This window comes from Halyomorpha halys, unplaced genomic scaffold (genome assembly GCF_000696795.3).
Source record: "Halyomorpha halys isolate HHAL.00 unplaced genomic scaffold, Hhal_1.1 Scaffold1319.1, whole genome shotgun sequence".
Lineage (NCBI taxonomy): Eukaryota > Metazoa > Arthropoda > Insecta > Hemiptera > Pentatomidae > Halyomorpha > Halyomorpha halys.
In genome coordinates, this window is record NW_027108542.1 from 358,005 (window position 1) to 384,794 (window position 26,790).

At 29.3% G+C, this 26,790-nt stretch overlaps 1 protein-coding gene across 1 annotated transcript in view; it reads left to right on the forward strand.

The window, feature by feature from the left end:
• The window catches only part of LOC106689285 (uncharacterized), a gene marked incomplete at its 5' end in the record, with an annotated part of 268,764 nt that extends 245,281 nt beyond the window's left edge, over positions 1-23,483 (forward strand). Inside the window, 1 exon segment of the mRNA XM_067046853.1 lies at positions 22,049-23,483. Within this exon segment, the coding sequence (XP_066902954.1) occupies positions 22,049-22,122 (74 nt within the window).
• Between the last annotated feature and the right edge of the window lie 3,307 nt (positions 23,484-26,790).

Sequence of the window (26,790 nt, forward strand, 5' to 3'; positions counted from 1 at the left end):
ATACTTTAATACATCTTCTAAAATATAATAAAAATAAAAATTGTAAATAAATTAGCCATCTAATAATTAGTTTGCCTTTATTTGTGTTTTAAATATGTATAGTTGTAGCTTATTACTTAATAGAGAGCAAAGATTCATCAATGAACAATTTTTACCTCAGTTTATTTCACATATCTATTGTTATATTAGATCATTTGACACTGAGAAATCACAGAACAAAAATGAAAGGTCTAAAAGTAATTTATCGATTCGTATAAGACGCAAAAATAAATCCTTATCTTTAAAGATAAGACTTAATCTGTTTGCATATGTATCTTGTGAAATACTGAACAGAAAAAGTAAACTAAAACAAACATTTGATGTTGAAAAAGAAAATACCACCTGTAGAATGTATAAGAAATGTCAACAATGAAATAACATTAAGCGGTAAGATGTTCCCATTTGAGAATCGGAGAGAGGGGAAGGTTTTATGGACCGGAAGTTAAGGGACTCTTGTTGCCAAAGGTTACTGAATAAGAAGGAGATGATGTATGCAACCCTTCCGGGAAAATTGAGGATATTTAATCTCTTTTCCTTTGCAGAAGTGATGTAAAATTGGAAATCGTCAAAATATAAAATAAACGGCTGTTATCAATCGAAGATGTGCAACAAATCCGGGTGATGTAAGCCCTTGATTGTTCTATCACATGGTAATAAGCATATTTATTTTTAGTGAAATTAAAAAGTTTTACGCAAACTTTTATGTTTTGGGATATGTAGAATATGAAAATACTATCGATTTATTTTAACTTTCTTGATTTCTAACATATAAGGGTCTATTTTTATGTTTTCGAATATGTAGAATATGAAAATACTATGGATTTATTTTAACTTTTTTTAATTTCTAATATGTTAGGGTCCCTTTATATGTTATGAGATATGCAGAATACGAAAATGCTATCGAATTTAATATCGCGTATCGATTTATTTTAACTTTTCTAATTTCTTATCTTAGTAAAATAAATCGATAGGCGATACTAAAATCGATATTAATTCTAAAATTGTGTGTAAGTATGTTATGAATCGTACTTACAACTATAACTATAAAAAATCTAATTTTGTGGTTTATTGAGGTGATAATCATAAACTTTTTTTCCTACCAAGAATGCAGCTATCTATCAAAATATGACGAAGACGTGTACATAAAATAAACATATAAATGCGACCGGGTGTTCTCGACTTTTTCCAAATCGAACTCCTTTCTATTGTTCCTTTGTACTCATTTAGTTGTTTATTGAATTAATTAATATTTTTTTATTTAGCAATTATTTATTATTGCTAACAATCAATTGTTATTGTATAAACTAGTTATACAATTTTAATTAATTAATTTTAAGTGATTTTTTATTTTAATAATGACGTATTTGATATTAAAGAACACTTAATTCTACATTTAATTGCTTAATTTTATCCTAAATCCTAAAAAAAGTAATAGGGTTGGCAAATGTAAACGAAAAAGATGCTATAACATCACCGAGTCTACAAAAACCCTACATTTTTGCACGATTTTGCTGTTTCTGAATCAGGTTGTTCACACCATAATTAACCAAAATACTACTTTTCGAGACTACTATTTGGACTTAGGGAACAACAAAACGTTTGTTTCTTCAAAATGCATTTTTGATGAAATTTTTTACAATCCCAACTCATCTCCTGCAAAGCGAGAGTAATTATGCGTTATAGTAAAAGTGCCCATGAGGAGATAAAAGGATGTTATTTTACACTAATTTTTACAATAATAATTCACAATAATTTTAATGAAAACTATGTATAATTACTAATAGAAATAGAAAGAGTCTGCCAAGTATAAGTAGGAGGAATAAAAAATGGAGGCTGTTTCAAAACCCTAAAAAAACATTTTTCATTCAGAGCTCTAAATCTTTAAAACTGCCTACAACACTAGAAAACGCAAGAGAACATCATTTAAAGTAAATTTTCAAATATAAGCATTAATAAAATTACTCACGTTGAATAGTATTCGAGATATAGCTTTTTAAAAAGCAACACTTTTTAAAAAAATGTACTGAAAGATCAGTAATAAGTCAATTTATATTGATAAATCTATACCTCAAAAACCATCAGACGCACAGATGTCTATTAGCACTCAAATTAAAGCTAGTTTAATGGACTATAAAGTGGATTACGTTTATCTTCGTCGGCATAGTAATTTTCTTGATATTTACTATAATAAATTTATTTTATAATACTCTTTTCCGTGTTCCATTTGGTTGACCATGAGACATCTTTTAGGGTATCCTTTTATCAGGAATCCTCTCAAGGTGTCCCAACCATCTTATTCTAGCTGACTATTTGACTATTTCGCTCTTTACTTTGTTGTCATCTGTAACCAGGTTTCACAGGTAGTTAAACTGGTTTACCGAACTGAAACTGTGGTCTCCAAAGGTCACTTGGCTATTCTCTTCCTTATCCTTTCTTGAGCTTTTCATGTACACCGTCTTGTCTTCATTCACTTTAAGACCCAATTCATATGCTGCTTCTTCAAATTCCTGGAATGTTCCTTTTAATGCTGCTCGGGTTCTTGCGGCAATGACTACATCATTTGCACATGATAAATGTTGAGTCTATTGTAAATGGTCCCTCCTGGATTAGTTCTGATTGAACGAATAGCTACATTAAAAAGAAGAGGAGGCAGATGATCCCTCTAACTCAAGCCATTCTCCACTTAAAAATCCTCCAAGAAGCGATATTAAGTCCATATTTCCATGCCGGGGTCAAATACCTTGTGTGAATGTCTAGTACGATTTTTTCGGTTGGTGGGTAGTAGTTAACTCACCGTACCAATCTGCCTTTATTCCGGCTTGGGACTGGCACCTATCCCTTAGAGATCCAGCAGACGGAGTTAGTTTTTGGAGGAGTCGGATGGTTTTTGATATAGATATTTTAAAATAAATTAATATCTAATCTTTCATTTTTATGAAGTGTTGGTTTTAAAAAGAATATATCTCGAGAACTGTTGAACGTAAATAGATAACTCTATTTGGTCTAATTTCTTTGCTAATTTACTCTACTTTAAATAATGTTCTTTTAGGTTTTCTAGTGCTGTATGTTTTAAAGATATAGAGCTCCAAATGAAAAATTAATTTTTTTTAACCTTTTGGAACAGTCGCTATTTTTTATTCCCCTTACCTGTACTTGGCAGACTCATAAATTTTGTCTAGTAATTACACATAGTTTTCATTTAAGCAATACAACATTGGCGTGAAATCACTGCTTTTTTTTCTTCTTGGATTTTGTACTAGTAGTATTTATTTAGATTATACCTCACTTAAATAGGTAAAAAACACGTAATTCGGAAAATTAATGATAAATTGTTATGAAAATTACACTTAGTTATTTAGATGTATTATGGGCGATTATACAATATTGGATCTATTTCTTGGTACAACCTAAATGTTCCTTAAGTAACCGATCTAGCCCGAACCAGATATTATTCCTTCCATAATAAACTCCCTAACCATCCAAACCCACTAGTTTCTAACCTTGTATCCTCTTCCATTCCTGGCAATCCTCCGAGGCGCCTGAAAAGAAGATGGCCTCGTGACCTTATATTGTAAACTGTTTTTAGAGTTTTACTACTGGGTAGTTTCTCTACATCCTGTATCATATCATTATGATCAAATTTACTTGTTGTATTTTTTATACAGTTGTAAATATCAACAAATAAATAAAAAATAAAAATCTTGGTACTAATTTAAATAATTATATGGTAATCCCAACATTTTTTTTGGATCATATTTCTAAGCTCAACCAAGAACTAATTATCAGAAACTAATTCCAATTGTTGAGAAACATACTAAAGCCATTTGTGATGTGGGAGAGCTAGAGACGTTGAAAAGACGATCTCTTGGCGAGAAGATACGAGGGCCCGCGGATTTAGTACTTTGGGGGGTGGGAAGCCATCCCCTAATTACGGGAATTTGGCAGGGGCTCTGTTTGCCACGGTCCCCACCAATTACCAAGCCACTAGGTCAAAAACTTTTTTAATTTACCTAAAAGACTAATATTTTCAATTTCGGGACAACCGTTGCCTAATCCGTTTAGAGGAGAATGTATCACGGGAAAAGGGGCTTTCCTCTCTCATAATTAAATCCTATAGTCCACGTTCGCGAATCGACTTTTTACAGCCCCGTGTGTTTTTTTGTATACGTCGAGGGGGATGTGAAAAATGTCCTGTCGAGTTTGGCCTAGCATTGTGAGAAGATCGTTTCCACTCAGCCAGATTAAATCTCGAAACCATTGCCCGAGGAGATGTAGAGAGGTTGAGAATTATAGTTATTCCAAGGTAAATAACACTTTCAAAATATTTCTTAATAATTTAATTGGTTCTTTTTTTTTTGTCTGTCTCTGAATTAATAGTTCGCAATTATAGTATTAAATGCGTTCCTACTTTTTAATTTATATTATAAAGAAAACAGAGCTTAATATTTTTGAAAGCACAAAATATCGGCTTGTTGTTGTATAAATCCTTCCTAATACATTTTTACTTTTAATTATTACTTTTAATGTTCGTTGCGTAAAAGTACAATATCTTCAATAAATCTAGTTATAACAATCCTTTGTAAAAGAAATCGTTTAAAAAAAAAAAAAAATGTAGAAATGCGTGTAAAATTTATATTTTAATATTATTATAAAATTCGTATTTTAATATTTTTCTAGGAGCGAATAACAAATATTGACTTTTTTTGAAGATTACAACCTTGCAAGAATACAACAATTTAACAAAGCTATGTACTGAAAACGATTGTGATCGGGAAAGATCGGGCACGCTCGGATGCCTTTTACAATCTCTAAAATACTTTCTCTTATTTCTTAATTTTCTTCTTTACTTGATTGTCATTTTTTTTATTTTCATAGCATTTTTTTATATTAATATTAACAATACAAAATGGTTTATTTTTCAAACGAAATGATTGTTACTTTGGAAATTTGTTGAAAATTGCTGTCCAATTGGGGTAAGGAAGTAACATTCTAAAAAAAAAATAAAAATTTACATCTGTTGCTCTCATAACCATATTTAAATAAAAATCTTGCAGGAGTGAATTTAGTGACTATTGATTAAAAACTCCTCTATTGTAATTCTCTGAAAATAATAATAAAGCATAAATTGTGTCGTAATACAATCAAGGTTCATTGGTATTAATTTGAAGTTTAAGATCTATTTTTTTTATGTATAAAGTTAAATTACAGTAAAGAAGTAATAAATAAAATAATGTATCATTAGTGTTTTGCAAAAAGAGTGGATCCCAAAATTTTCAATATAGTATATTTTGTAATTTACAAGGCCTAGAATACTGTGAGAATTTAGGGTGAAACATCTTTAAAAAAAAAAAAGAAGAAAAAACGTGGGTTTAGTCCATTAATCATATTCTAAACAAACAAAGAGCCATAATCATTATTTGAACCTTGAATTTATTAAAAAACAAAAATTTTTAAATAGTACCATGACAGTTAAATTTTCTGCCAACGCATCGTACCGCGATTATTTTGCGAAATACAAATAATATTAGTTTAAAACTTTATATTGACCTATTTAAAGATTTATTCGATTCAGATTCTCTGGAAAAGTTGAACCAAAGACGTCTTAAAGAATCTTCATTATTCATTGCCTTTTTAGTAGTCGGTTGTGACAGTAGTTTCCAATTTTAAATGTCAATGCCGGCTTAAGGGATTCGTCCAATAAATCCCTTGTAACGAGTTCAATACCATTAGGGATTCCTCAAGGCGGCACTATCAGAATAGAGGTGAATTTTCTCGAAAATTGTCCAAGGGATTAAATCTTGTTCAAACCTTTGGGAATATCTTGAATTCTGGAATCATAAATAAGAAACCGCATTGATCAGATGTGACTTAACTGTAAATGTCCTAATAACAATACAACTCATGGATCTTATCCATCTTTTAGTATTTTTTTTGTAATTATTTCACACTGTCCATTGATGAAAAAAATTAACTGCAAATATTTATTTTTTATCTTTCATTTTTTTTTTTATTTGCACTAGTAAATGTACATTTACAACCAGCAAATGAGTTGATCTATTCAGGGGGATGCATGAGGGAGATAGCTACCAGTGGTGCATCCTCCTGACTTTAAGTAAGCAATTATATTTTATAGTAATCAGCATTGCATAGGCTCAACTATTAATTAAATTTACAAACCACAAATAAAACTACAGTGGTTCCCTAATTTTTTACTTAAAGATATTGCTGAATAGTCAAGTAGTGTTGAGCAAAATAGTAAAAGTCCAATTTTCAGAACAAAGTAAAAATGGGATTAGTGATGCAGTAGTCGAACCTTATATTATTATTTTTTAGTGTAGAAAATTCAAATTCTGAATCTCTTATAACTATCAATTATATATTCAAAATAAGTATGACTACATGAATTTAGTTGTTACTTAATAAACAGGTAGGTAATAAAATTTCGTTGTATACATCAACTTTTTTTTTATTTAATTATTTTAAGGCACCAACCACGTATGGGTTATTATCGCCTTAATTTCCTAAATATCAAAGGCTATACTTGTAATCTAAGACTTTTGGGCTCTACCCTTGTACGGGGAAGGGTCCAGATTCATGGCTACGATCGCATTGAAATCTAAAACTATTGCAACATGGGGACCAGTGATAAAATTTGATTAAATTTTATGATAGAGCTCGGAATGATGGTGAAATTCAAAAAGTTTATCTACGGTTTGTTTGTTATCCTGCAAGATGGGATGGAGATCCCCTGGTTTATAAAGATTTGATGGAGTTATAGGCTTGGCATTCAGTCAAAATATGTTTAACAGCTAGTCCTGTTCCGCAAGTTTGGCAGATAGGTGAAGGATCGCGGGACATAAGATAACCGTGGGTCAGGCGCGTATGTCTAATTCGAAGGCTTCGTTTGAGTACATTTCTAGTTGATAATATCTAAGGGGAGACTTTACTTCTAATTTCCCTTAATTTGTTATCAGAAACATTTTCCCATGTTTGCCTCCATTCCAATTTAATCATCTTCTTAATGAGGGCAATGCATGGAAAGGCACTCCGCGATATGGGATTCCTCCAGAAATCACAAACTTTGCTGCCCCATCAGCCAGTTCGTTACCCGCTATTCCCCAGTGTCCAGAGACCCAGGCGAAAAACAACAGCTCCTGTTTGCGAACTCTAATGAGTAATATGTGTATTGGTTAAGTGGGTAAATTGAAAAAATATTTCTTAAGCTAAGCAGGACTGACAATGAGTCTGAACAGATTGATGACCAGATTTTGTTTTGTGGGATGCAAAAAAATTAAGCTTTTGTTGATTGCATCCATTTCAGCTGTATAGCTACTACAGATCGGTGACAAAGAGAATAGGTACTAATGATCATTGCACACAATCGAAGACCCAACACCCAAGTAATTCTTGGAGCCGTCAGAACAAATGAAGTCGGCATCACCTATTTTGTCTTGCAGTCTAAGAAACTCATATTTATACCATGTTTATGTAACATATTTTTATATCAAAAATATATTTACTTTCACAGATCTATACATGGAATATATAGTGAGGGGAATTATTGCAATCTTTCGAATACGAGTTTTCGAGGAAATAATCGAGTTTTGAAGTCTTCTATGTCGAAATAATCTAGTTTCGTAAAATTTTTGCGTGAACAGCTTACTGCAAAAACGAAAATTCTTATGAAACTGAAATTACATATTTCAGTTAGGTACAAGCCTGTGCACAGCAACTTTTAGGCCGGAAGTAAATAAGACTGATTTGTCACTTTTTTTTATTTTCACAACAACCACTTTAGCGATATTGATTAAACTTAATAGGTCAATGTAAAATCAAATGGACTTAACGCTAAGAGTGCATATATATATTTTTATATGTAGAAGTGGGTTTTTTTTTAAGTTAGTGAACTATTTCTAGACCAATGGCTAGATATTCATTGTGTTAATTCCACAATATATTTTAATACCTGATTATACTAGTCAATCGTCAAATTTTACAATTACAATTAAATGGTCTTTAATATCAACTTAGTTCATAAAATATGAAAGAAAATATATTATCTATATTTTCTTTAGGAGAGATTTTTCTCAGCTTGAAAAAAAAATACTTGTATCAATTCAGGGAATTTTTATTTTAAAAAACATAGCCCTGATATATACGTTGGACAATAACAATAATTTGATAAATAATATTTAAAGCGAATTTGAGAAATATTATTCCGTTAGGTGTTATCATCTCATCTCATTATATGAACAGTAAGGGCATAAAAGGAAAATAATATAGAAATTATAAAATATAATACGCAAACAACTAAGATATACAGAAATATTTTCAATACTGCAATTTCTAACTCAACACTTAGTAACATTTAATTTCGTTTACACCGATGAATGATTAGAAATGTTAATAACTTTTCGCCAATGACAGATGTTAAAAGGAGGAAGAAACATGTTAATAATATTTTTTTTATTTTGCTTATATTAATCTTAATGAAAATATTTCAGTATATACCGCATGGAGCATTCCAACAATACCGTTCATGCCCGCTGGCAGTTCTCTGAACCAGTAAGCGTCGGATTTCTCATCGCTAATTCACTATTGAATAAATTCACCGTTTGAGCGAGGTTCTTCGAATCAAACTTGATACATTTTGTTGGGCTTGAGGTTACTCTCGCTAGCAGATAATTATTAAATTTCATTATCCTATCAGCCAGTTATTCATTTACAATTTTGTTTTTATTAAATTAGCTGTTCATTGCTAATATTTCATTTTACACTTTTTGTAGGTTTTGTTTTCACGTTGAACCTCAGTTATCTACGTTAATCTCTATCAACATTACTAGTAAAATTTAATGTTCATACATGACTTTAAGATATTTTTTTAAAAATCGAAATCCTCTACAAGATGACACAAAAGATCAACAAATATTTTGTAATATTTAGATAACATAACAAAAGAATAAAGGGTAACTACTTTTGATATGTACTGCTACAATTTAACGAAAAAATAATTAATTGACCACAATCACTAATACTGGATAAAATGATAGGAGGTTTTACAAGATAAGTTTCTCACACACCTATTAAACATTTACAAAAACTCGTAATTAAGTAATCGTTTGTATTGTTCCTTCTATCTTGCTAGAGCTAAAGTTCATACAGAAGTAATATTTTTTTATTAAAAGTTAAATAATTAAAGCATGAAAACACTTTGTTTAACATTTCTTTCTTTCTCTGTGGCACTCTTTCTGCTATTTTTGTTTTACTATCATCTTGATGAAGTTTGAGATTGTTTTGTGGCTTTTAAAGTAATGCAAAAAACGAAGCCCTGAAAAATAAGGAACATCAAAATTTATAATTTTTTTTTTACTTCAACTAATTCATGTATTTTATCTTTAAAAAAATTTTACTGATTTTGAAATATATTTTTTTAATTTATAGCTTTAATTTCTAAATAATTCGAAAATATATACCTATTTACTTGAAGTTACTAGGCTGAAAATGTAGATTTTGATTCCTGTTTTAATTATGTACAATGCTTACTAGCATTTATCTTGTACCCATTTTTTTATAAATAATCTCAGTTTATATTTTATTTATAATTTTTTTTACCCATTACTTTCAGTATGACCATAAATTCTTGTAATAATGTTAACCTAAACTAAAATTATTTTAGAAGAAGCAATATGTCAAAATAAAACAACTGAAGTACATTTTGAGGGGATAGCTCACGTAAACCTGAAATCTTGTGTAAATAAATGAAAAAAAAAAGAAATAGTTCGGTCGAATTAACATGTTGATATAGTCAAAGGAATCGGTTTATACCGGCCCTCAAATCTACTCTAGTGTAGAGAAAATACCGATAGTAATTTCGTTGATCTCAGGTGGAGTCTAGCCACGCTCACTTATTATATTCCACCAGAATAAACACGAATTGATGTATAAAATAGCAGAATGACAGGCAAATTGCCACTAAAGAATCAGTGCGGTAAAGAAATTGGCTATTATGGACGACTTTGCCCTAGTCTGATGACCAGAGGGAGAAAAGTTGGTCTATAAAGGCACAGGGTCCACAGATCGAGCCACGCCGAGTAATAATGAACCCAATTAGGACCAACTGGAGCCAATGCCTTAGCAGAGTCCATTCTTCTCACTAGTTCCGGCCCAGTTCTTTACTCGATTATTCCAATCAGAATCGCATTATTCCACCTTTGACCTGCAAATTGAAGTCACTTTTTTTTTAAAGGGACTTTTATTTCTCTTTTGTGAAGTTTTAACCGAATTAATTAAAGGACTTTGTTATGTTGTTACCCTAGATAATAATAAAAATAGTAAAAATACTCTATTAAAGTATTTAGGCTCCTAGAGTATAATAAAAGTAGATTAGGTGTTTATCTTCTAAACGTCTCCTTTTTATTTATTTTTTTTTTTTAAAGAACAAAATAAAATCCGCGTTATTTAAAATTATTTAGAAACTTCAAATTAATTATTATTGACTGAAGTGAATTAAAATCGGCAATAATTCATGATTTCAACAAAAGAATATCTTTTTTACCCGGTCGGAAGCCCCATTCTGACGATATAAATAAAGACAAATTCTAATTATTTAAAAATAAATTATTATTATTTAAAAATAATTATTGTTAAAGAAAATGTATTATCGTTTACTATGCTGCTATTTAAAATTTCGGAAATTATATAGTTTATAGATGATAGTTTCCTATTCATTGAAAAAAAAAAAAAACACAAAACTTGAATTTCCTGTATAGAATCTGACCAAAGCTCATATGATTTTTTGTTACTTTTGAGGCTTACTACTACCTCTTTAAAAACGAATTTTTGTATGTGATAAAACCTAATTCCATAACACACTTTCGGCGTGTTTCGGCGAATCAAAAGACCAAAAAAAAAATGTCATTCATGCGAAATTAAATCTTATAATTGTAAAAGTGTTTCTACAAGTTTTATGTATTCAATATTTTCTCGAGCAAAAGCTGAGAAAAATTACAATTGAATTACTGGACATACGGAATTGAGCTATGGGGCTCCAATAAACCATCTAATTCCTCTCGAATCCAATCCTTACAGTCCAAAATCCTTCGTAAAATCCTTAATGCTCCTTACTTTTTCACAAATCAAGTCATCCATCAGGACCTCAATATTCCATTTGTTGCCGATTTGGCCAGAACCAGATACCGTTCCTTCCATAATAAACTTCTCAACCACCCAAATCCACTCGTTTCTAACCTGGCTTCTCCTTCACACCTAATAATCCTCCTAGGCGTCTGAAAAGAAGATGACTTCGAGATCTTCTCCTTTAGAAATGTTTTTGGAGTTCTATCAATGTGTAGATTCTCCACATGTTTGTATCATGTCATGATATCACTTACAGCAAATTTACTTGATGTGTATATATGTATACAGTTGTAAATACCAATAAATAAATGATAAAAAAACAACAAAAAACAATTGAATTATAGTTTGCACAAAAATATAACAAAACCTTCCCTTCCAGATTGCTAAATCATATTTCTATAACCATAACCGTAGAAAATATCATGTGTTTCTAAAAGAGAATAACATAATTCATGAGTAATAAAAACTATCTAAAACAATTCCCCTTTAAAAATATTTTTTATTTTAATACAAAAAACGCTTTCATGTTATGAAATTTTTATTGTTCCCGCTACTATTTAAATTTATTTACTCTTTTCAGAGCCATTGCTTCTGTGAGTAGACAGACTAACAAAATATTTAATATAAAATCAATTTAATATAGGTTTTAATTAATTAGTTTTTAAATCACGATAAATTCAAATCATTTTCAGCTAGTAATTTGTATATCATAGCTACCATTAGATGCGATATGATCAGAACAGAAAAGACGATATTCTCTGATGAGGGTGTACACACATCTTTCGCCAATGACAGGTCGCTCACTTTAAGAAATGACAGCTCCGAAGGGTCCATAACTCATTTTTGATCAAAGGTTCCATTACCTGGCTCCAGAGGATAATCCCCTCTAACTAATGAGCATATTCTGGATTGATGGCCCTTCGCATAATGAATATCCCTTAATTTATTGTTTATTTTTTCTTTATTTAGATCCTTCGGAAGTCTTAAGGGTCAAAAGATTTAAGGTCTAATTAGTTCAGAAAAAATAGAATAATATAAACTAAAAAATCACGAAAAAGTCTGGAGTATTTTTCCAGTTCAAAATATGAACATAAAACTCTAGGATGAAGAACAGATAGTTATCTCTTTCCTTCATCTTTTTCTTGGCATCTACAAATTTAATAAATGATTAGTCATATTGTAGGAGCAGATATTATACATTAAGAGGGGGGAAAGTCAATATGACACATAGTCTGATTCTCAACGGTACGGGTTTAAAATCCATTTTTGTTTTTAGCTGCTATCCGTGGTTTTACTCTGAAAAACTCAAATAAATCAGCTTTGTAATTCCTAAAAAAAGATTGTAGAAGGTATCGAATTAAAGATGAGAAAAATTCTTATAAATCTATGTAGGATTTGCCAAGAAAGAAAATAAGTGTTCCCTGACGTTTTGCTGAAAATAAAAGTTTAATACTTCTAAAAATGTTTTGACCTTTGAAGCAGCTATTGCTCTTTACGGGCTAGACTATAAATATCCCAGATCTAAAAAAAAACTTCATCTCTTACCAAACTTTAATATGGACCAAACAAGCCTACCTTCCCTTATGAATTAAGGATGCGAGAAAGCCAAAGTTAAAAATAAAATCACCCAAAAGAGAATCATATTTCACAATTAATTGCCTTAGTTTTTATTTAAATAAGTACGATTTTTTTTCTAATTATGAATTTCGTTTAAAGGAACTCCTCAAGATACCCTTCACCCTCCACATTCTACGTATTCTATTTCTTCTGAGAACATCTCCCGTTCTCCTTATTTCCCTTTGTTCTTATCTTTATTTCCTTATCCCCCCTTCATCTTCTCATAATTAAAATGATTTAATTCTCCAAGTACTGTTTGCTGTCCACTGCTTCACCATAAACTTGCATGTTCTAGTTTCTTAAATTTTCCCCATACACAAAAATCCATTGGGGTGAAGTCAGGCCAATATTAGGAGAGGTCTGATTGCAAATGGTATAATCATATGAAACGAAGATATGATGTTTTTACTGTCTAATATCGACACCGACATTAACAGCAAAGCTTTTCTGTGTAGATATTATGGTCGCTGGAGTGTGGTGCTGGAAATACCGGTGTGCTGGAGTATTGGGTATTGCTTCGAGAATTCTTTATAATGTCTCAAAAATGTGCATAAATTGTTAGTTTTACATAAATGTAATAGTTCTTCAGAGCTACGCAGAGATATGCTGTTTGATTTTTGTAATTATTTAAAAAATAAATAAATAAAATGATATTTTGAATTGAATTATATTAAACGCACATGGTCTCCAGGCCAAGGAATTATATTTGAATTTCGTATAGAATTATCCAAATTCTTTAAAATATATTCTAAAGTAACAATAAAGTCCACTTATACTTTCTTGATTATGAAAATTGTAGACGAATTAGTTCCTAAAAGTTATTCACACAGCTAAATTTATTTAGTCGGTAATATAATTTGTTATATTCCAACTTTTAACATGTTCTCGAAAGTAGTTGAGCTTTAAACAGCTAATTAAAATACGCGGTAACAAACGGCTAGGATTGCTAATAAGTTGCTAAAGAGCAACTACTAAACTGATATACGGTAGGGGGGAGGGGGGTGAAGTGGCCCATTCCCACCCCTCCTGATGGCTATGGCGCTACCAGGGCCTGATGAATATGCACCTCCAGGATATCTATAACATAACTCCAGCTGTTACCGCGCTCTATCACCTCTTCCTCTAACCAGGTCATAAGACACCTTGCATGTTATATTACTACATATTTAGCAAATGTTTGGTATAGTATGTCAAACTGATATTGAAAAAAGATTTTCACTTTAGCTTACAACATTTATCAAGTTTCTTGTGTTGTGTGCGTAAGTTCCTACATGCGTATTTGTAAATATGTGTACATATACATTTATTTCTATAAGTTGGTGTTCATATTCTTAGGAAGTACTTTAAAATAATTAACCAGTAGGCATTGCTAACAGTAATAAAAAAATATGCTAAGAATTCTATTTTAAGAACTAAAGCTGCAATTATTAACTAAAGGGGGAAAAATAGATAAATATAGACTGGAAAATCGAAGACAACCGAGTGTACCCGATCTTTTCTGATTCCGATCATATGGCAGACGTCTTTTTTTATACTATTGTATTATTGACAAGAAAAAAGTCGATATTCTTTATTTTCACTTCGAAAAACCTCAAATATGGTATGAATGTTTATAGTAACTGAAAAATTAAAATTTATTTTTTGGATTTTTCGGCTTTCAGTTTAGGTCGGTAATTGAAAGTTGTGATGCGCGTACTGCACCAGTTTCTGTTGTATGTTTTTAGAACAAGCTGATACTAAACTAATAATAAAATCTCAGTTATTTTTAGTTTTATTTCTTCTGAGATAGTGAGTTATCTTCTTAACCCTAACACTGTTAAGTAAATTCACACAAATAATACATTCTTCTTTCCAACATTTCGGACTGTCCGTTCAGGTATTTTCTCTAAAATGTTGCATTTTTTTTTTTGTTTCTTTTATCCTGACTTTTTTTGTAACACTTTATCATACTATCTCTGTTTGAAATTTTTTTCACTGTTTTATTCTATAGTTAAACTACTATGATTACTATTAATTTGTATTTTATAATTGACCATTCTATAATTATAGCTGATATATCTTCTAAAATTATTAATATTTGAAATATAAAAGTAACTCATTTTTCAGTTGACCAAAATCATATAATATCGTAAATATATCGACTTCGAAAATGAAAACTACTTTACAAATATTAACTTATGCATTATTTCTCATTAGAAGTTTCATTCCCTAATATCTCGACTAATTTTAAAATCAGAGGAAAAATTTAAAGTACTTTGGAATTAATATCGCCAAGCATAGAAGAAAAATTTGGTAGTTTTGTGAAAAGTTCAAAATCTTTGTCTTGACGAATGTTGAACAACTAAAATAGAAAAGATTTCAATTTTTTATTTGTATTTGTTCTACAAATTTTGTTATTTTCATTTAAAAGCTAATTATTTTGTCTACAAAACGTAACTATTAATTCGTGGAAGTCTGAAAAATTGTTGGAAATTTTGTTAGCAAATATTCAATACACTGAAAACATTAATAAATATACGTTTTTCGTCACAATATTATTTTTTTGTATAAAGAGACTCGAATAAATTACACGATGATCACATTTTCCTTTGTAGTATTATAATGAAGTTTTTTTCTGAGACGATTTATACCTGACAAATCCCATATCTACTTTTATGCTTGATTAATTGCTACGAAGTCATTTATTTTTAATTTAGTTATTTCTATATTTTAGTTCTTTAAACTTTTATGGCCAAAGACCTCTATGTATTAATTTTAGTTTGATGGGAAGGTGACTATCGTCACATTTTTTATTTAACAAAAATTATTGTAATATTTTTAAGGAAATTCAAACCATTTATTGGAGCCACTAAGCTCCCTGTTATTTTTTAAAATTTTTGTTTATGGATATACATTTTACTAACAATAGGCTGTTTTAAAATTTCACGAATTTTCTTAACAATAAAGTTGTCTTTGAATCATTAGGAAATAGTTGAATGACAAATTAAATATATATCTGGACGACTTTCTAGAAGAGTGGACTTGTCTACTGGAAGAGTTTCATATCTAATCAGAACTTATGAATGAAAAAGTACTCTTCCTTGTTTTAATTATTTATTTTGTATCATTAATAAACAATTAAAACGTTTTGGGATTGTCACCCCATCGTCAGGTGTCAGATTAAACATATATTTAAAATTAAATTCATCCCATCTCTCTATTACCGATCATGGGGAAAATCCACGAAAAACTTATTTTGAAACGCATATACCCCATCCTAGATTCCAATCATATAATCCCAGATCACCAGTTTGGATTCCGAACATCCCACTCCACTATCCAGCAATGTCATCGTGTGGTGGACGTTGTCTCGTCTTCTTTAGAGCGCGGAATGTACTGCGCGGGAGTCATTTTCGATATACAGCAGGCTTTTGATCGAGTCTGGCACCCGGGACTGCTTTACAAACTCCGTAAATTCCTACCTCCTACATATTTTCTCATCATCCGTTCCTTTCTTACTAATAGATTATTCCAAGTAAACCACAATGGTTCCTATTCATCCCTCTATTTTCAATCCGCTGGTGTTCCTCAAGGTGAGGAATCTCCATTCTCGGTCCCATCCTCTACACCGTCTATACAGCTGACATTCCAACAACTCCTAACACTATCCTTACCACGTATGCTGATGACACAAGTGTGCTCACAGTTAGTAATAACCCTTTGATTGCACCCCAAACTCTCCAGTCCCATATCACAATACTCGAAGAATGGTGTCAAAATTGGAAGATAAAAATAAATCCTATCAAATCACATTTATTCTTCGTCGTAAACCTGGCGACTGCCCTACAGTATACTTTAATAATATGGCTCTTACCCCTGTAGAACAGATTCGTTATCTTGGACTACATCTTGACAAACGACTAACCTGGAATCCTCACACAAGACTGAAAAGACAGGAAACTGCACGCAGATTCCGACTATTACAGCACTTACTAGACAAACTGTCATAACTTCCAACTCATTACAAAACACTGATCTACATGACAATAATAAGGCCCATCTGGATATACGGAGCTGAGCTTTGGGGCTCCACTAAACCTTCGAATTTCTCTCGTATCCAATCTTTACAATCCAAAATCCTTCGTAACATCCTCAATGCTCCTTATTTTGTTACTAATAAAACCATCCATAAAGATCTAAATGTTCCTTATATAACCGATCTAGCCCGAACCCGATATTATTCCTTCCATAATAAACTCCTTAACCACCCAAACCCACTAGTTTCTAACCTTGCTTCCATTCCTGGCAATTCTCCGAGGCGCCTGAAAAGAAGATGGCCTCTTGACCTAATATTGTATACTGTTTTTAGAGTTCTACTACTGGGTAGTTTCTCTAAATGCTGTATCATATTGTCATTATGATCAAATTTACTTGTTGTATTTTTTATACAGTTGTAAATATCAATAAATAAATAAAAAAAATACATTAGGTTTTCTCCGTATTAGTCTTGTATTGCTAATTATTGTCACGAATATAAAATTTTTACTAATTAAAAAAAAGACATGTTCCAAATAAGGAGTATTGAGGACTCCCGTGTCCTCGATATGTGCATTATTTATGACACAGATAAAAGAAACCAACTGAAGCTTTAAGAGATGAAGTGAAGAGAGAAGCTTGGCTGGTTTGACGCCCAATCAGATGTGGATTGACGCGCTCTTCAAGTCGATCGGATTCAGTCAACTGAGGGTGATAAAAGAACAACGGATGTCGGAGCGTATACCTAGTGTGTTTAGTTCAAATCTCATCGTGTCATCATCGATATATATAAATACATCTAAAATAATTAAGTAATAATTGTTGATAATTTCACAAATTCGTCTTTACTAAAGCGTAAATTTGGTTCAAGTTGAGGTTGATAGAAAGAAACCTCTTATCGTAAATAAGAGGATATTATGGATTGGTTTGTATGTGGATTTTGATTCTAGAATTGACAAAACGTTTACTCAAGGATTTGATCTGGGACAGTCCTACAATTCGTTACAAAATCTTATTTATGTGTTTTATATTTATTATTTATTATTATTATTAATAATTATATTCTTAAAATATTATCTTGAGCTTGGAACTTTGGTTATAGTATATTAATTGATATATGCCATCTCAAAAAGCCTCATGATACCATCTCTAATAAGATAAAACATGTGTTTTCAATTAGCAGAAACACACATGAATAAACTATTTAATAATGTCATCCTAGTAAAAAATATTAAATATATTATTATAAAAACGATGTGAATGGCAATTTGGACATTGTACCGGCACCCATTGAGCTGATATGATATATGAGTAGGTAGGAAGCAACGGAATTAAACTATTATTTCACTATATGGAATAGAATATATCAAAGGTACATTCCACCAGTACAAAGTTCAAATTGCCATTCACATCGTTTTTATAATGATAATTTTTTTCAAAAAGGGAAAAAAATCATTATTTTGAAATATTTTTTCTCTCTTCATACCTCAAAATTTCCTTTAAAAACAAACTAATTGAAAACATATGTTTTATTTTATTTGATATGGCATTAATATCAATTACTATGACTAACCAAAGTTCCCAGCTCAAGATAGTGTTTTAATGATATAATTTTTAATAAAAATAATAAATAAAAATATAAATACACATAAATAAAATTTTGTTATAAATTGTTGGACTGTCCCAGATCATATCCTTGACTAAACGTTTTGTCAATTCTATGATCAAAATCAACCTACAAAGCAATGCATACAAGAGACTATATTTAAATATCATATATCAACGTGTATTTGAGTTTGTCATTTGTTATATTATTTTTATATGAGGAGAAGATGGTTGGGGATACAGTTATAAAATTACAGAAATAAATTGAAAAAAAAAATTAATTAATAGTGCCAACGTTTCGGCCAGAATTTCTTGCTTTCATCAGGGCAACTTGTAGCAGATCGGAAATCAAAGGAATTTCCAATCATTCTGTTACTTTCTGACCGAACCCCTACCATCTTATATCATTCACTGCCATCTTCTCGTCATTATATTATTTTTATTCGTTAAGATAGAAAGACAGATTCCATAGATCAATCGACAACATTCTGCACGAAGGGTTTAATAGATTTAATTTTTAGATAACTATATATGTATCATGTTTGTGTTGAAAAAATTTAAATTAAACTATATGTGTGCTGATTATTTCGACAAAATCATATTGAAGGGCTTCTATTTAATTTAAAGAAGTTCCTTAATAATTTTGTAATACCAAAAAAATTACTGAATAATTTACTAACCGGATATAAATTGCTTATAAAGCCACTTTGGTCAAATGAAATTGAATTTTGAGAAACAGTAAAAAATAAATACAGTTTTATTAATCCAAAATACTCGGAAACATATTTGACGTTCTTTTTTATATTTCTGACAAGACAATAGACCAGTGGTTCTTATCATAAGATCCGTGGCCTGTTAGTGGGGCCGCAAAAACCTTGCAAGGGTTGGGCAAGACATATTGTATGAAAAAATTATTGTTTAAACATTTATACTAATATCTTGACATATATTTTACTGTTAGCTGAAGGATTTTAGCTGGTAAATTGCCTCAGTATGCACTTTTAGGCAATCTATTTATCAAATATTTTCCTGGGGGATCCACCTTTGTCCCAAGTCTGAAATAGGTAGAACCGCAGAATTTTATGATTTATGAACCTCGGCATTACACATTCTGACCATTTACTCAAGGTCTATATACTGCCACTAACACTTAAGATCCGTTCAGAAGATTATTGTGGCACTTGTCAAGACTTACTGCACCGATTTAATTTAGATCATTGTGCAAGCAGATAGAAAATTGTAGCATGGGCAGATTAATTTTATTTGCAAAAGAAATAAATAAAAACTTTTCGATCTTCTCATAATCCTAATTAAGCTCCAACAGGAATATCTCAATTTGATGTATGCCGTGTCTCATAAATAAACCTCTAAACTATTTTAGACAATTTACAAGAAGGTAAAATTTCCTTAATTATTTTAATCCTTATTAATCCTCCTTTGGAAGAGGTTCTTAGAAAGTGTCGCTTAAATTCACCTTTAGGTTATGTGATAACCTTGAACGGTAAATAGAGGAGAGGAGTTCTTAGTGTCATTCCACTTCGACGAAGTGCTCTGTAGAGTAATTAGAGTTAAATCATAAATTGGATCTTAAGTATTATCGTTTATTATAATTACTTGATTTAGCCATATAATTCTTTTTTTTTTTAATTCCTCTTTTTCTTTAATAAAAAAATTAAAATGTAATACACAGCAGACATTCAACAATAAAATTAATACAGCAGCTTAATCATTTTCAAATACTTACTTAAACCAGTTACGAATTACACTGTTCTTTTCGAATTTTCGGTACTGCAAAAATAATTTGTATTGGGATCAATCACTCCCCTAAAAAAATATTTCTGATTATATAAAATTTTGGACATAGGAGAAGATGAGAAATCATTAAATTAGTTTTCAGAAAACTGACACATTATGTAACTTATACAAAAAAAAAGGTTTGAAAAGATGAAAGAAATCCTGGAGAGATACTGAACCAACTGAGTTGACTCACAGTTACAGTAACATAAAAAATTAACTATCTGCCACATTCAGTTTCTAACCGTACTCAGAGTTAGTATCACAGCGCCTTACTGTTTTTCTTTTCTCTCTAATAATATAATTATAATGTAAATAATATGTTCTATAATATGAATATTGACGCTTGCGTCGCACCGCACACAGTAGACATACACAAACTCACCTCAGGATATCTCTGGCTAAAAGAAGAGTTGAACACTTATTGTTTATAATTTCTTGTATTTATATTTGTACGTGGTAATCAATATTTAATTCCATAGAAAGGTACGAAAAAATACAATAATTAATGATAAAATAATTATGATGTAATAATAATAAATTAGAACTAATAATTAACTTAAGAATTATAAATAAGAAATAATTATAAGTCAAAAAAACAAATAAATTTTTTTTTTTATTTTAAGAAAATAAAGTAATAACAATTAACAGCTAATAACATAACAGATAATATAGAATATATATTATAATATACCTTCAGGCCATAATAAATATTGAACACTGCATTGAAAATTATTATAAAATAGAATCCTAATTATAAAATGTAAGACATAGATGATAAAAATTACTAATAGAATATATCTGAATATTATATGAATAAAATATAAATAAAGAATTCGATATATTTTACGTTAGTTTTATACATTCTAAACTAGATCTAGTACTTTTGATTTAGTATAACTATAAATGTCATATTATATAAAAAAAAATTATTAATATAATGACGATTTCGACAAGCAGTCCATGCTAAATGTTTATTTTTGGCAGAAGCTGATGTGAAAACTGACTCAAAAAAAAAGAACTTTGTTAGCATAATGAAACAAGGAATCGAACCCAGAGTCCACTTACTTTCTACATTATGTTCTTCTATTTTTGTTACAGCTAAGTCTAAACCGTGCTCATTAACAGAGCCTTTGTAGACTTAGCAATGCCTTTGTGAGCGCCTCGAGTTGGTAGTTTACTTAGGCCAAGTAATTTACACCTTTGTGGTAGACCATGTTTCCGTCACTGGTATAGAAAATAATTCAAAGAATAAAATCACTAAAATTTGATTATATTTCGGAATAGTTGTTGATATAATTCCTAGTGATTTCGAAATTCATCAAATTTTTAAACTATACCTTACATATTTATAAATATAACACAGGTTTTAGAAAAAGTAACTTTTTAAAATTTGATTCATTAATTGTAGCTGTTCCTATTTTTTTTCTGTGATAAAATAAATAATAACCTTTATTCCATCACGCCTTGATTTTTCACACAGATCAGGTTTAGAAATTTAATTTATTATTCTAAGAAGCCTTCAACAGCGACAGTAGCTTTACTGTTATTATATTAATTGCAAACTATCAAGTCAGGCATTGTACAACAGTACTACCACGATAATTAATCCTGTAGTTATAGTAACCATTAAATTATGGTCAAACAATGGTTAAAATTCATGAACTGGTCTTCATTATTCTGTTTTTTGGCGCCTAAACATCTGATAAAATCTTATATATGAGGAGACATTTTTATGTTAATAACTTATTATTTAGTAGACTTAGTCTTTGCCATTTATTATTTTATAATTATACGTTCCTCTATTGTTTGATTACTAAATAAAACTATGTGCCTGTTGCAGTGACATCGCCTAGCGGCAGTAGCAGATTGGAACCGTGTTTCGTTCTCCTTCTACTCCTCTACCTCACGAGATAGTAATCACCTCCTGGAAGTTGTACACAGTTGTATTATATGAGTTTTTTTTCAAGCCTTTCAATCATACCTGTGCAATAATTGTTTCAAATAAAAAAAATATATATAAATAAAATATTATGAGAATAATCCAAATTAGAATAAGATCTGTACTAACGAGATGAAAATTTAGTTCTGTACCATTCTGAAAAAAATGTATATCTAATTGTATTGTAATATTGTATAGGGATTAAGGAGAAAACTTTTTTTACCATGGTCATTCGTTTATTCCAGTTAAATTGTAAATATTATTAGTAGGCATTTTTGAAAATGTTTCAAGTATCCATGTAAAGTATAAAGAATTTAATTGTTATAAACATTATAAGTGTTACGTCGTTTAAAGATTATATAAAACATATTTTATCTGAATAGAAATTTTACTGAAGTTGAGTATCCGTGCATTATTTCGTGTATGTATAGCTGACTTCTGATACATGTTGATATTAGCTGATTTATGGAAATGATAATCATTTTTAATGTTTAAGATAATACTTGTACAAATGTTTGCTAAAAAAAATAATAATAAGTAAGAATCATAAAACAGTTAATGTAGAATTTATGTTTGGTTTATTTGATATAAACCAGAATATTTGAGCTGTTGATTTTAAACCTAAATTATGACAAAAAAAATTCCCTAGTAATCATCTATCGACTTTTTTTTTATAACCAGTATTTGGTTATAAAACAAATGATTATAAAACATTTGTATAAAAAATGGGAGCTGTTAACAAACATTTATTATAAATTTGTTCCTCTTTGTGCCAAAATATCTTCCTAATGTATAATCTGGAGACAGTATTTAAAGAATTCATGCAAATTGAAGAAATACTATATGCTCTATAACCCAGTCGAAAACCACCCATTATAATCTATTCTTTGCATTTCTATGCCTGATGTATCCAGCCAAAAAACTTCTAATACTATAGACTGGTAGATAATTTCTTACCTCTTAGAATGGCTTTCCTGAAAGATTTGTAGGAATGAAAAATTGATTGTTATGTGAAAAGGTAGAGAATGGTATAAAAAATTATGTTTCATTCTTCACGAAATCGTTAAAACCGTACACTGGTTAAAAGTGACTTTTTTTTGTCACATTTGAAATGTAGAATCTGCTCTTGATTTTCTGGTTTTTATCTGACACACCCTCTATACCCATATAGATTTACACAAAGACCAGAGTTTTCTTTGATTGTATTTTTTTTTTTTACTTTTAAGTTGATATCCGTATATTATTCTAAATGGTGGATACAATTAAACCTATTTTTACTCAGCATGGTTATAATTTTTTTTTAATGTTTAATGGAAATTTTAATAATAACAATAAAAAATTAAATTGTCCTCCCACTTCTCTAATACATCATAACGACTTATGTTTATTGTTTTTTTTTATTTAAATAACGAAACATTATTGAGGTTTTAATTCTTAACGTTAATTGCCTAAAGAAATTTCCTGTTTTTTTATTTTTTTTTTTTTTACTATTTATTTGAAAATAGAAATTTCTATATTTAGTAATAATAAATTCATGGAAGAAAATGTAAAAAAAAATTAACGAAAGAAGGAAAATATTTATAATATTAGGAACATGATTAATGACTTGTTAAAATATATTTTGAAGTTTGCTTTTTCTTTCAAAAGTATTATCTTTTATATATATAATAAATTCTGAAATAGAATTTCATTTTATAACTTTCATTTATTTTGTATATTTTTAAATTTTTCTGTTCATTTTAGTGTCTGTAGTGCATGGAAATTCGGTCTCTGTACAGAGAAAAAAAAATTTCTAATGTAGGTACAAGAAACTTACCTATTCTTAATATTAATGATATATTCTTTTTTTGTTAAATTGTTTTTACATTTTCTTCATTGAATTTATTATTATTAAATATAGAAATTTCGATTATTAAGTAAATTGCCAAAATTAAAATATAAAAAAGGCAAATTACTGCCGAACAGTATAAAATTCGGAAGAATATTTCCTTGGTCAATTAATGTCAAGAATCGACCCCTCAGTAATGTTTCAATATTAAAAAAAAAACTACATAATCATAAGTTGTTATGATGTATTAGTGAAGTGGGAGGTCAATTTAAACATTTAGTATTATTATTCCATTGAATTCAAATTTCCCTTAAATATAAATCATAAAATTTAAAAATCATGAAAATTCTACTATTATTTATTTCCATTTTCTTTTTTTTTTTTTTTGGTTTCTAAATATTTAGAAATACCAATTGTTAATTATCATTTTCTTTTAACGTATTAATATTTTTTTTTTAAAAAATCGCTTATTTATGTTTGCCTTTTGCTTTCAAAAGCATTATCTTTTGAAAGTATATTAAATTTATAAATAGAATTTCTTTTTATAAATGGGATTTAATTTGTAAAGTTTGTATAAACAATTTATGTGTACATTTTAGTGTTTTTACTATATGGAAATTCGGTGTCTTTACAGATTAAAAGAAATTCTTGGTGTAGGTACATGAAACAAAGTACAAAATACTTGAGTTTCTATCAATTTGGTAGATTCTAAAGACACAAATGAACTGCAAGTACTGAGAAAATTGTTTTTAAATTCATTTAATTTTCAACATTGTAATCGAAGGCATTCGGATTGAATTTATTAATTTACTTGTCCAAATCATCAATTGCTTTCAGAACTTTACCGGGGATTGGCGAAGCAACGTTCCACAGAGAATATCTAAATATTTTGACTGACGTTCAACTCAATGGTCTATTAAAATTGAAATCGATTAAAAAAAAATTAATTAATCACTTGTTGACTTTGTGAAAGTACGAGGAGATCTTAAGTTTATTTATATAATCTATATACATTACGTCGTTATTTTACTTATGTTATTTTTATTTATCTAACACTTTATGTTATAATTGCGTCACTAACGTTAATAAACTTTATATAATAATTTATATTACAACCAGCTTGCATGGCCGTCATAGAAAGTTCTCGTTTATCGTGAGATAGCTTAGATTTATGACATTCTTTCATAACAGTAATAACTTCATAAATACTTTGGGATGTGTAATCTTCTGTGTAACAGTTAAAAGGAAAGTAAATATGTATATAAGTTGTGATGTAAATAATTTTTAAAATTATTGTTTATGCTGGACTTTATATTGATAGGGTATACAGATGTAAAGTACGGGATATAACTTATAAAAGAATAAAGTGAATAACTGTACTTACAGGCATAGATTACAACTGAATATAGATATTGTGGAATAGAATTGCTTTTAGCTATGTTGATGGATTTTCGTACAAGATATACACATATTTATAAGAATATTTTTTTTCCGTAAAATATATATTTGAATAAAAGTTTAATTTTTGTTTTTATTTAAATGTTGCACTTGGCAAAATGCAATGCTCACTAACTGTTCGATAAAACACTGTGTCAGCAATCAAAATGTACTGTTAAAGAGTGCTTAATTTATAACTTAATAAATTTGTTTTTCCAGATTTTGTCCTCATGTAACCTATTTTCACAAAAAAGAAAAACAAAATATAGATACAATTTTTTTTATTTACTTTTAAAATAATTACTGTGTTGTTCCAAACGTTTGTAGAAAATTGATGGTTGGAAAAACGAATTTAATTTTTTTTATAAAGCTGATATATTGTCATGTAATTTTTAAATGAAACATCTTCCCATAAATCCTCTTTAAATGTTTTCTCGACTAATATATGTCAATACACAAGTGTTAAAATGTTAATTGTGTAGAATATATATCTTAAAAGTTAATAAATTGTCATATTTATAACACATTTAAAATATCAATCCATAGAATATAATCGAGCACATTGATAATTGTATTTCTTTTTTTTTTTTTACTAAAAATTGTATGTAAACAACTAACTGATAAAGGCTCATTTTTTAAAATATGTGTTGTCTCATGTATTTGTCGAATTTTCGCACATCGTTACACGATCTTTTATTATGTGTAACAGTTGTATTGCAAAATTTATGACACATGTAAATATAAATGGAATAAATTATAAATATGTATTATTGAAGTTTTAAGTTATTTATCAACCTTTACAGATCCATTAGAGAAAACAAAAATTATAACTTAAATTTATAAGACTTCATTGATGAGTTTTTTGAAGCTCGAATTATATAGATTTATAAAAAGGTAAATTTTTCCAATATATATTTTATTTACTGGTGTGTGGTAATGAAGCTATTAATAAAATTATGAAGATAACAAATTAAGTGTTTTATTCTTTTTTAATAGCTCATATAACCGGACATTACTTTGGTTAACGTTGATATAATAAATCATTATTTTGCCTAAAAACAATTTTTGAATTATCTCCACTTACTCTTTATTCATTTATTTATATCAATGTACTAGTTGCATAATTCTTAGTCAGATTACATTATTCCTAAAATTCAAATTCGTAATTTCTTAATATGCCATTGGATAATTGGATAGTTCGTAATCTGATTTTTGATTCTATTAATAATTAAATTATTACCAAAATAATGATAATTGTTTTAAAAATTATACAGTCCATTCAATTATATGACATCAGGATTTAGATTTCCGGCTACATTAATTATTTTAACTAATAAATCTATAAAACATTATTTCAAACTATAAAGTAAAATTTTAA